Raw genomic sequence first — 11955 nt, 5'->3', positions numbered from 1 at the left:
AAATTAGATTGAAAGTACGGCTCCTCCCGGGCCCAACTACAATTACTCTCTCGAGGAACACTCCAACCAGAAAACCCAGAAGTTTGAGAAGAAGGATTGTCCCCGCCCAAAGTTTTGGTCATTTTTAAGGCGGCGGGTAGTAGAAAGTTTAAACAAAAAAAAAAAAAGCAAAAAGCTAAGAAATCAAAGAGGAGTAGAAAAGAAGGGGGGATACCTACGAGTTTTCTGGAGTTTGAAATACAATGAACCACGTGAAAGAGAAACACGGGAAAAACCTACAAAAAACACAGAAACGAAGAAAAAATCAACCACAAAGATAAAAGAGGGGAAGGAAAACCCAGAATTCAGTAACAAAAGGGAAAGAGGCTAGTAACCTTGGAAAATTCAAATCACCACAACAGCAAAGACTTGGTAAAACAGCAACGGAGTAAAACACAAAACCGCAAGGAAAGAGAGAGAAATCGAAAATTCAAAAGAAGTAAAAATGTTTGAAAAAGTAAATTCTCGAAGAAGTTTTGGGGTCTTATAGGTCAAAGAGAGGGGATGTGAAAGGTCATGCCCCTTAAATCGAGCAGTTGAAGAGACAATTACGATCGAAATCAACGGCCCAAAATAGGCACAAAAAATGAGGCGCAGGATGAAGGCCACGTGGAAGAACGTGGCTAGCAATCTCCCGCCACTTGTAGGGTAAAAATTCAAAAAGTGGCTAGTCATCCGAAGTATTCCCAAGGTGGCTAGTCGTCCAAATCTTTTTACAAGGGGGCTAGTCGTCCAAACCTTTTACAAGGGGGATAGTCGTCCAAATCTTTTTTCAAGGGAGCTAGTCGTCCAAACCTTTTACAAGGGGGCTAGTCGTCCAAATCTTTTTTCAAGGGAGCTAGTCGTCCAAACCTTTTACAAGGGGGCTAGTCGTCCAAATCCTTTTTCAAGGGGGCTAGTCGTCCAAATCTTTTTTAAGGGGGGCTAGTCGTCCAAATATTTTTTCAAGGGGGCTAGTCGTCCAGATCTTTTTTCCAAAGGACCTAGCAACAAAATTCTTCATTCAGAGCGAAGGCAGTCGGCAAACTGTTCGCGGTCTTTTCTCAGAAACACTCGCAACACAGTCAGCGCCCGCGCTTCACTCTGAGGGGGCTAGTTGTACCACCAGGTATCAAAATAATACTTATTTTTTCCCATTAAATTCAGAGCAAGCGCAACAATTGTCATATATGCGCTTACTCTGAGGGGGCTAGTTGTACGGGGTGTCCTACCGGCACCACCTGGTACCGGCAGAACTCCCCGTAGGTAAACTTAACCTGCAGGTAATCTAGTCATCTTAGGTAAATATCCTCTACCGGCATTATTTGCAAGACCCCCTACCGGCATTATCATGAAGACAACCAACCAAGGGTCACTATCAACAGGTCGCTATCTGACCACAAGTGACCTACCTGATCGTACCTTTGGATTGGTCTATATAAGGAGCACCTCATTTATTGCTATGAGGTACACAAACACTTAAACACACTTCTTTCTTACTCTCCAATCATCTCTTAATCATCCCTTAATCTCTCAGTAATCTTACTTAAGCATCGGAGGGGGGATCCTTGAACCACCCCCGAGGCTAGTTAATCCATTCTGTTGTGCAGATACCAACCGACACTCTCGACAGGAATCCAGTATCCCACAGTCAGCTGTTCTCATTCCACACCCGGAACAACATGCAACCCACATGTGTGTTTGGAGGAGAGGAGTTAGCAACTTAATTAGTATGAAGTGTATTCATTCACATTACTATCCAATTACCACTTTTGAAACACTAACAACTGCCTAAACAACTATTCCCTCCGTTTCTTTTTGTTCTTTACGTTCTCCTTTTTGAGTGTCTCAAAATTTTCTTTACATTTCATTTATATTATCACATAAATGCTTTAATATTCTATCCAAATTTGCGTTCAATTATTATATTAACCAATTAAATTTATTTGGTCATTTAATCTTTCACACTTTTTCATTCGGACATTAATTTTTTCTCATTTTCCCAATATCAGAATTTTGATAAAAGTAAAAAGCATTATAAATAAGCGTAATGTTAGATATTGTGAAACTTCGTGAATTGGGGTGTATTCCATTGATCATATATATAGGGATTACAATATTTTTTTTTTTGGTGAAGAAAGACAGACATTAAACCTCAAAAGGAAAGGAAAACCACACACATAGTCAAGGAAATAAAAAACATACAAAACTGAGAAAAAAAAAACTAGCTACGTACTAAACTAAACGAAAGAAACCCCATAACTCTAGCTCCTCAATTACTCACGCATAGGGATGGCAATGGGTAATGGACCCGACCCGGATCCGTGGATCCAGATCCGTTTTCAGCGGATATGGATCCTCATTTTTTGGACCCGACGGATCCGGGTAGGATCTGGATCCTTGGTTTTAAAAACGGATCTGGATCGGATCCTAAGTAATTACCCGGATCCGGATCCGTTTACCCGTTTTTATTTAAAAAAAATTAAAATATAAAATATAAAACTAAGAGTTAAACCCTAAATTTCTTCTTTCCTCAAAGCAGGCCCGTTAGGCCGTTTCCCTCTCCTTCGTTCCTCTCTCTCGTAGTCTCGCTGCAGATCTTGCTCTTCTCTCTCCCGCCGACCACCAGCCGACGACCATCGAACCAAGCAGCCGACCACCAGCCGACGGCCAGCGAACCAAGCAGACGAGCAGCGACAACCCTACACCGGCCATCGACGAGTCAGGTACTCAAATACTTAATGTTTTTGCTCGTTTTTTCTCAGTTTTTTGATCGTTGTTTTGTTCGTTATTTTGCTCAGTTTAGGCCTAAATAATCTGGTTATTTGCTTGTTTATTTCTTGGGATTTTTTGCTCGTTTTTTATCAGTTATTTGGTCGTTCTTTTGCTCGTTTTTTTCTCGATTTAGGCCTAAATAATCTGGTTATTTGCTTGTTTATTTCTTGGTATTTTTTTGCTCAGTTATTTACTCGTTTTTTGTCGTTATTTTGCTCGTTTTTTCAGCAAAATGTTGGGTTTAAAATGTGAAAAGACATTGAATTTTGGGTTAATTTGGGGACGTTTAATTGGAGTTGTTCCCACTTCGTCCCTCATTGAATACATGAAACACATAATGGTGTGTTTGTAAACAAGAAGTTCATTTCAATTTTCGGAATTGAAAGCTTCGCAATTTAAATCTGAATTCCAAACATGATTTGAATGAAATCGGTGTTATCAAACACGTATGAAGATTTTGATTGGTTATTTGCTGAATTTGATTGGTTAGTAATATATATTTCGTTATTTGATTAAGGTAGTAATATATATCTGGTTATTTGATTGGTTATTTGCTGAATTTGTTGTTGTGTTTTTCAGATTGTTACTCTTGGAGTTGGTACTCTTGGTAGATCAAGTGAAGAATGGAAGATGTAATATTGTAATTTGTTAAGGATTAAAAATTGTAACATTATTGAAGTTTGTTGAACTTTTAATATTATTTATGTTGGATTTGTTAAATTTGATTTTAGTGAATGCTTGTATGGACTATGGACAAATAGCGTTGTTATTGAAGAATTATTAAACTATGTTTTAAGGTTAAAATTAAAATTAGGGACGTTTGATGAAAAAACAAGTTAGGATCCGTTTTGGATCCGTTTTGGACCCGGATCCGTAGGATCCGTCGAATCTGGATCTGGATCCTCAATTTCATTACCCAGTGGATCCGGGTAGGATCTGGATCCTTGCCTAAAAAACGGATCTGGATCTGGATTCTAGAGGATCCGGTCCAAATCCTACCCGTTGCCATCCCTACTCACGCAGCCACAGCAGAAACGCGATGGAGAAGAGCAACCCCACTAATTTCCTCCAACAAAACAACACGAAGGCTCGTTGGAGCCGCCTCCATAATCATAAGCTTGGGGGATAGTCCTAAACCGTAGTTTGCCAACCAGTCCGCCGCACGATTAGCCTATCGATAACAGTGTTGCACCACTACCCTCCATTCTTGTTTTTCCATCATTTCTCTACATCTACGTATCACATGAAAATAAGGAGAGCTAGGATTGATCTCCCCTAGCAGAGATTGAGTGAGCACTATCGAGTCTACTTCAAGAATCACCCGTTTATGGCCCTTGTTCCAGGTTAAGGCCAACCCTTTCATGACAGCCAATAGCTCAGCCTTGGTACTTGACGCAACACCACAATTGGCTACAAACATTCCGAGTACTTCCCCTCCTGCATCTCGTATTAAACCACCCGCTCCGGCTTGTCCCAGGTTCCCTTTCGACGCCCCATCCGTGTTCAACTTGACCCAACCTTCAATTCACTCGGGTACACCCACCTTATATAAATGTCTTGTGTAATTCTCCTCCTGCCTTCAACCCTTCCCCTTCGGTCCATGGCTTCAATGGTTTGTCTCACTTTAACCATAATAAAGCCCAACTGGTCGATCGACCGGTATTTCAGCTTGACTTGCAAAAACTCTGTTATTTCGCCACTTCCAGAGCCACCACAAGGTGGTACAAAAAACCGTAGGCCATTGATCATCACGAGTCTGATCTTCTCCCGTATTTTGAGCTATCCAACCAGCCAACGGTTTGCGAAAAATCTCATGGTCGTTGATGCCAGGAAACTTGCGCCATACCATTGTAGCAGTTGGGCATCCCTCAACCTCTCCACATACCAGACATCTAGGATCATCTGTAAGCTTTCGAATAAATCTATTAGCGTTCGTCATTAACCGATCATGAAGCACTAGCCAAAGGAAGAATCTAATCCTTTGTGATACTGGAAGTTTCCAAACATAATTCCAGTTTTCCGTGGCCCCTAGGTCAAGCTCACCTCTCGCAATCTTCAAAGCTGATTTTATGGTGAATTTCCCCGATGGAGTGCCATTCCTAAACAGCCTGTCTATTGCCTCATCATCTTCTACCAACTCATAGGAGTCAATTTTCTGGACTATGCGCGGAGGGATGAACTCCACGAACTCCTCCCACTTCCACCCATGTTGAGAATCCCACAACTAGCTCATTAATTGTTTTCTCCTGTAACTGCAAAGGGGGTTCTGCTGATAGTAACTATAGTAGTGGCTGGTTGTCAGCCCACTTATGGTGCCAAAATAAAGTCCGTTTTCCGTTGCCCACAACCATGCTTACTCCTTGTCGAAGGATATCCACGTTGTCCACAATGCCTCCCCAAGCGCTCGAAGCACCAGGCTTGTGTTTGAACATGTCTAACTCACACCTTCCTTCACAATATTTGTCTCTTACCACTCTTGACCACAGGGAATCTGATTCTGCTATTAATCTCCACCCAAGTTTGGTTAGGAATGCCGCATACGCTTGCCTCATTGCTCGGATACCCAACCCACCCATTGCTTTATCCTTCGTCAAGGTGTCCCACGCTACTAGGTGCATTTGTTGTTGTTCATCAGTGCTTCCCCACACGAATTTCCTAGAGGTTCTATCAATATCATCACAAGTACTCCGGGGTATTTTGTGGTTTGCATTGTGTAATAAGGCATGGAGCTAATGGATGCTTGAACTAAAGTTGCCCTCCCCGCAAGTGATATCATTTTTGACTTCCATCCTGCCAACTTCCCATTGATTTTTTCTACCAAGTACTGATACTCACGTTTCGAAGATCGGCCATCAATGGTAGGTACCCCTAGGTAGTGCCCAAGATCGAGTGTTTCCTCCATGCGCAGCTCTTGACAAATAAGTTGTCTCGTTTCCTCTTGGGTATTTCTAGAGAAAAATACCCTTGATTTTGAAACACTGACTTTGCTACACCCGGTTGTATGTAGCTCTACATGCAACCGGATCGTTTTGTATTTTCTAATCCCTCAAAAAAAAGCACATTTTTCAGTTTAAAAGCACATTTTCAGTTTTAAAACACATTTTTACAATAATGCACATATGTTTTTCAAATATTTATGATATTGAATATCGTCTTTCAATTAGAAAAAAAAAAAAACTAAACTTAAAAGGTGAGCAACTAACATCAGTTTACATATCCTCTCAAATTCTTCACGCTCGTATGTTTTTTTGTACTAACAATGTGTTCTTTTGAAATGTATCTGCTTTTAAGCTATAAAAATGTACTTTAACCTGTAAAAATGTGTTTTAAACTATAAAATTGTGCTTGTTCAGGGGTTAAAAACCAAAATTACCCGGTTGCATGTAGATACAACCGGGTGTACCTTTTACCAATTGTAGTTAAGCAATGAAACCAATTAAATAAACAATTAAAGTGGTTTTTTAAATAAGACGGTCTTACCCAAAAGTTGTCGTTTGATTTAAGACTAATGGTAAGTGGTCAACATACCTAATGATGTGTTATACCTCTTGTTTCCCATCCATTTGTATGTCAAAGTTCCTAACTTCTTATATACTACCTCCGTTTCTGAAAGTTCTTTACACTTTGAAAAATGTGTCAAAAGTATAAAAACTTTAACCGTAAATTCTCACTATTATATACATCAAAACATTACATGTAAGATCTTGTTAGATTGGTCTCGGTATGTATTTTCAGAATATTAAATTTTTATAATTTTTTCACATACGAAATTTGGTATATTAGTAGTTAAATATTGCATTGGAGTTCGTACAAATAGTAACTGTAAAGATCTTTTTGAAATGGAGGTAGTATTCATCAGCTGAAACTACATCACCAAGGGAATGTTCAAATGGTAAGAAACTCGTTAATTGCTACCTTCTTGTTTATCCCTATCAATCAAATCTTCTACCTGTACAACTTTTATCCATACAATAAGCGACTTATAAACTCTAATTTGATTTCTACTAAAACTCTTTTTTTAATAACATAACAATACGGGGGAGTGGTGTTAATTTCCTCTACTAAAACTTTTTTTTTTTTTAATAATAATAATTACAGTTCTTTTTGCACTTTTAGATATCCATTAAAACACAAACTTTAATCTGTATTACTTTGTTATAAACTCAAATTTATTTTATGCTAAAACTCTTTTTTTTAGTAATAATAAAATATTATGTTATTGGTGTAAACCCTATTGTGTATATATATATAGGTTTATTACGGTGCACTAAAAGATATCCATAAACAAAAACAAAACGAAACAAAAAAAAGATGGGAGAAGTCGTCCCTATTAACCAACACAAGTACGTAATTGTCATTATTTTACTATCTTGATTATCTTTTTTTCTTGATTGAAGTTGTTTTTATTAATTTAATTATCGTGCATTGTTGATTGTTGTTTAAAGATGGGATAAATCTTTTGTTTGCATGCAGTGAATGGAGTTGGGAAGAAAACATGCAATTTGAAGAATGTCTTGCATCGGATCACTTTAACACCATCGAAGACGAGTCAACTCGGTGGCAAGCTATTTCCGACCACCTCGGAGGGAGGAAAACACCAAAAGAGGTCGAAATTCAGTACCAGAAACTTGTTTGTGACATCGAAAATATTGAAAACGGTGAATTTGACCACCAATTCACGGACTTAAACAACTCAGTCGATAGTTACATTGTCCCAACACCTCCGACGATCACTCAATGGAGTGATGATGAACACAAGTACGTCATTATTTTACTATCTTTATTTTTTAATTTACTTGATTTTTTAATTTCAGTTGTTTTTATTGATTTAATTATCTTGCATTCTTGTTTGTTTCAAGAGTTTTGCGTAATATATGTTTAATTTGTCACGCATATAATGTAGGAATTTGTTTTAATTTATACATTAGTCAAGATTCTAAGTAAGATTATTACATGGTACGAGTTTTGACGTGCGACTTTAACGTAACAGTCTCGAATTCGTGTGAGAAATCGCTAGATGTTATTTGGATAATTTTATTATTATACTCGTAGCTAGGATGTAAAAGGATGTAAAAGAAATTTGTAAACTTTAATGGTTATAATCTTTTAATTCCAATCATCATAGTTTTACGTAATTACTATCTTGGTTATTCTTCTCGAGTAGTTTTTTTTTATTAATTTAATTATCTTGCATTGTTATTTGGGTAATATATTTCAGAAAGACCGATCGAATCTACGATAATATATCGTGTGTGGCCCAAAAAAGAAAAGTTATCTACACTTGTTTTGTTTTTTTAGTTACCCTTATTGATGTTATTAGTTTTGTTTATTGTAGTTATAAGTTACCTCAATTGGCTCAAATGGTAGAGCAATTTACGATATTGTACATGGTGTAGGTTCAAGCCCCACATAGCCTACTACCTCTATTACACTTATGTATTGGTGTATTCTCATTGATGGTATTGTATTGGTCATAGTTATAACATGTAACAAACATAACATTCTTGATTAGGGTCACTTCATTGTTTATTGTTAAGGTCACATTTTTCATTGGTTGGGGGTCACATTTATCCTTATTCAACATACTATAGATCGGGGGCACACAAAAGTTTTTATATTTCCAATGAAGATTATCCGTACATGTTCTGCTCTTTTAGTTAATTTGACAAACTTATCATTTTTTATCCTGGTCACTCCATTGTTTATTGTTAGAATCACATTTTTCATTGGTTAGAATTACATTTATCCTTAAATAAGGTAACTTTAGTCGTCGAATAAGATCACTTATATCTCTGGTCGGTTTCACTTTTATCTTTGGTATGGGTCATTTTTTACCTTGAGTGAATTTTATTTATCACTTTTTACGCGTTGGATACCGTAGATCGGCGGCACACAAAAGTTTTTGTATGTTTAATTTGTCAAACATTATTCTAGGAATTTGTTTTAATTCATACATACTCCTCCCGTCTCTTTTTGTTTTTTACGTTAGGTATTTTTCACGCGTTTTAATGATTAATTAATTTGCATCGAGATTCCTCAATTTTTTTATTTAAACAATATACATTACGTTTATTTATAATGTTTTCACTTTTATCAAAATTATGATATTGGGAAATGGGGAAAATTTAATGGCCCAATGAATTTAATTGGTTAAAATAATAATTTGACTCAAATTTTGATAGAATACTAAGTCATTTATGTTATAATATAAAAGAAAATATTATGGAGAATAAAAAGTGGAATGCGGTCGAAATAGAAATCGCTATGTGTTATTCGGATTATTTTTTTAATCATTATTATTATAACTACCCCGTAGTACGGAGTACATGCAAGAAATTGGTAGTCGTTTTAATCTTTTTAATCCCAATCGTGTCATTCTTGTTTTTACTATCTTGATTTTTTTTACTTTTTTTTAATGTAGTTGATTTTATTTATTTAAGTATCTTGCATTGTTTAAAGAACGTTGTGCACCTATGTCTAATCATATGTCACGAATTAATCTAGGAAAATGTTTTAATTCATACATTAACAAAGATTGTAAGTAAGTTTTTTTTTTCTTTTAAGGAAATTCAAGTAAGAATGTTACATGGTACGGCGTACATGGTATTATTATGAGTTTCGATGTGCGACTTGAACATAACAATCTCGAATTTGTGTTAATTTGGGTTATTTTTGTAGGATGTTTTTGGTTGGGTTGGAAATATATGATAAGGGTGATTGGAAAAGCATTTCAAGGAATATGGTGAAAACAAGAAATCCAACGCAGGTGGCTAGCCATGCCCAGAAATACTATATTCGTAAGGGTACAGAGAATAAGGGAAAGAGAGGTAGCATCCATGACACTTCTAAAGTTACTGATGAGCTCGTGAATGAACTCATACAGAAAGGGCTAATTACTCCTGATATATTGAATGATCTTAATAAAGCTCGTACTAATCGACTCCATAAACAATATGAATACACGTCTACTTCTCTAAACCAACTTCAAGTTCCGGTGGCAGGGGTACCTGAAGTACCTCAGCAACTTCAAACCCGAGTGCATGAGCAACTTCAAGCCCGGATGGAAGAGCCCGAGCAAATTCAAGCCCCAGTGACAGTACCTGAAGTATTTGAGCAGTTTCAAGGCCCGGAGATAGGACCTGAAGTATTTTATGATGCTACTCTAAACCAATTTCAAACTACAATGACAGTACCTAAAGTATACTACTACGATGAACAAGTGAACAACATTAATGTTACTTACAATGAACTTCAAACTTTGATGGCGCCTGAAGTAGTATATCATGAACAAGTGAATCAATACAGTCCTTAGAACCAGTTTCAGTACCCTTCTCAGAACATTCATCGGGCGGGGCAACAGATTTCAAAGACAAATTTAAATCCAGAGAGAGATTAGCGATTCTACATACTTCGTATCAAATTATTTCTAAGTAAATGTTTCTGTCAATCTGTTTTTAGTTTTCTTGCAAAACAAGTATGCAATGTTTTTAGTTCTTAATTTCTACTCATTTGTGTCGTAGATATTATCTTATCAGAAATGAATGTATAGACAAAGTTGTAGAACAAAAATTAGTTAAAACGACAAATATCGTGCTAAATTTACAGGTGAGTTATAGAATCTCACCATGAGTAATATGATCGTGTTACAAGTTTTACGACGCAAATATTTTCACGCCTTTCTGGACGGCTTTTGTTTTATCGAAGATATTAAATTTGTTAGGGAAACATATATCAATTAGAATTATATTATAATTCTAATACTAGTGTTAGCTTTTAAGTTGGATTACACTGCGGATCCAGGATTTTAGTAATAGTGTGTCACAATGACCCGCGTACTAAACAAAAACAAAAATGAACATACAAAACAAAGTAAGCATCATAGAAAATTCACGTAATATGTAGTACATGGTTTTTCTTTTTACACTTTATTTCTTGTAATGTCGTTATTATGATATATTGGTATGTCTTTCCTCATGGTGTTCTTTGGATACATATCACATGTGTATGGTATATTGACCTTTTTATTGTAATCTAAAATCATATACATTCGTCTAAATTAAATACGTGTTATATATAATTAATACAAAAAATATAGTTCACCATAAAACTTACTTTTTTAAGGTTTTGCAGCACAAAAATAAAATAGAGAAGGAGAAAACAAGGGGTGCAACCGTACAATTTTGATATGCCAATCAGCCAATCAAAAGTACAAAAAAAGAAGGCAGAATGATGCTTCTAACCCAGGATCTGGCTGGAATAATGAAAGTAAACAGATTAGTGTAGGAAACCACTAAAGCACAAGATACAATGTAGCATTTTATGCACGCTAATTATTATTTATAGGCTTTATTTCCTGAGGAATAGTGTATCCGTGACACACCATGCTTATGCCATAATAAAATCAAGTCTTCAAGCTTCTTTTATCAATTTGTCATGGTATCACAGCCATAACATAAACCTCGCATTTTTTTCCTCTTTCGCAATGACGGGCGGCTTCGGTAGTGACAATCTTCCACCCGCTCCGTCAAAAGGTATTTCTCCGGATAACCATTTGAATGCTAAGTTTACTACGAATTTGTGGATTGTTGATACCGGAGAAACGCATCATATCACAGGTGACAAGTCTTGGTTTTTTGATATTTCAAATATTTATGATTGCCCCTTCGCACTTCCTATTGGAAAACGGAAAATGCTACGCAAGCCGGCTCAACCCGGCTCTCTGGAAAAATTGTTCTAAAAAATGTGCTTTACATTCCTCAATTCAGTTGCAACTTACTCTTTGTTTCTCAATTAAATGATGATTTATAAGGTGTTGTCAAATTTAATTCTTCTTTATGTGCTATATAGGACCAAACGGGTTTGTCTATTGGAACGGGAGTCAGGTGAGATGGACTTTGCTACTCCGGAGAAGCTAATTCGGTACAACATGTTTCAGTAATGGAGTCGCGTCAACTTTAAAATTATGGCACAAAAGGATGGGACACCCTTCAGAAAAAAATAGTAAAGTTACTTCCTCCCACTCTTGACCTCATGCCTCAAGGGTAGTTTAAATAAAGCATGTGAAGTTCGTTTTCGCACTAAGCATCCTAGAGACACAATTCCTATCTCTACTATTATCAAAACTCAAAGGCAAAAAATGTCATCTCGCCACATGTCTTTTTA

At 36.6% G+C, this 11955-nt stretch overlaps 1 protein-coding gene across 1 annotated transcript; it reads left to right on the top strand.

Annotated features, from left to right (window-relative positions):
• Positions 1-7022: 7022 nt before the first annotated feature.
• On the top strand, positions 7023-10516 carry LOC130463929 (transcription factor DIVARICATA-like). Its single transcript, XM_056833219.1, has 3 exons — positions 7023-7136; positions 7267-7551; positions 9472-10516. Exons 1-3 carry the CDS (start codon positions 7105-7107, stop codon positions 10103-10105), a joined length of 951 nt encoding a protein of 316 aa, XP_056689197.1. The 5' UTR covers positions 7023-7104; the 3' UTR covers positions 10106-10516.
• Positions 10517-11955: the final 1439 nt, after the last annotated feature.

The sequence above is a fragment of the Spinacia oleracea genome, chromosome 6, assembly GCF_020520425.1.
Source record: "Spinacia oleracea cultivar Varoflay chromosome 6, BTI_SOV_V1, whole genome shotgun sequence".
Classification (NCBI taxonomy): Eukaryota; Viridiplantae; Streptophyta; class Magnoliopsida; order Caryophyllales; family Amaranthaceae; genus Spinacia; species Spinacia oleracea.
The sequence above is the reverse complement of the archived record's forward strand: the minus strand, read 5'-3'. Positions and strand labels throughout refer to the sequence as shown.

Coding starts and splice junctions, on each gene's coding strand:
- LOC130463929 (XM_056833219.1), top strand. CDS start 7,105: ATGGGAGAAGTCGTCCCTATTAACCAACACAA. Junction 7,137..7,266: donor GTCCCTATTAACCAACACAA/GTACGTAATTGT, acceptor GTTTGCATGCAG/TGAATGGAGTTGGGAAGAAA. Junction 7,552..9,471: donor TGGAGTGATGATGAACACAA/GTACGTCATTAT, acceptor TTATTTTTGTAG/GATGTTTTTGGTTGGGTTGG.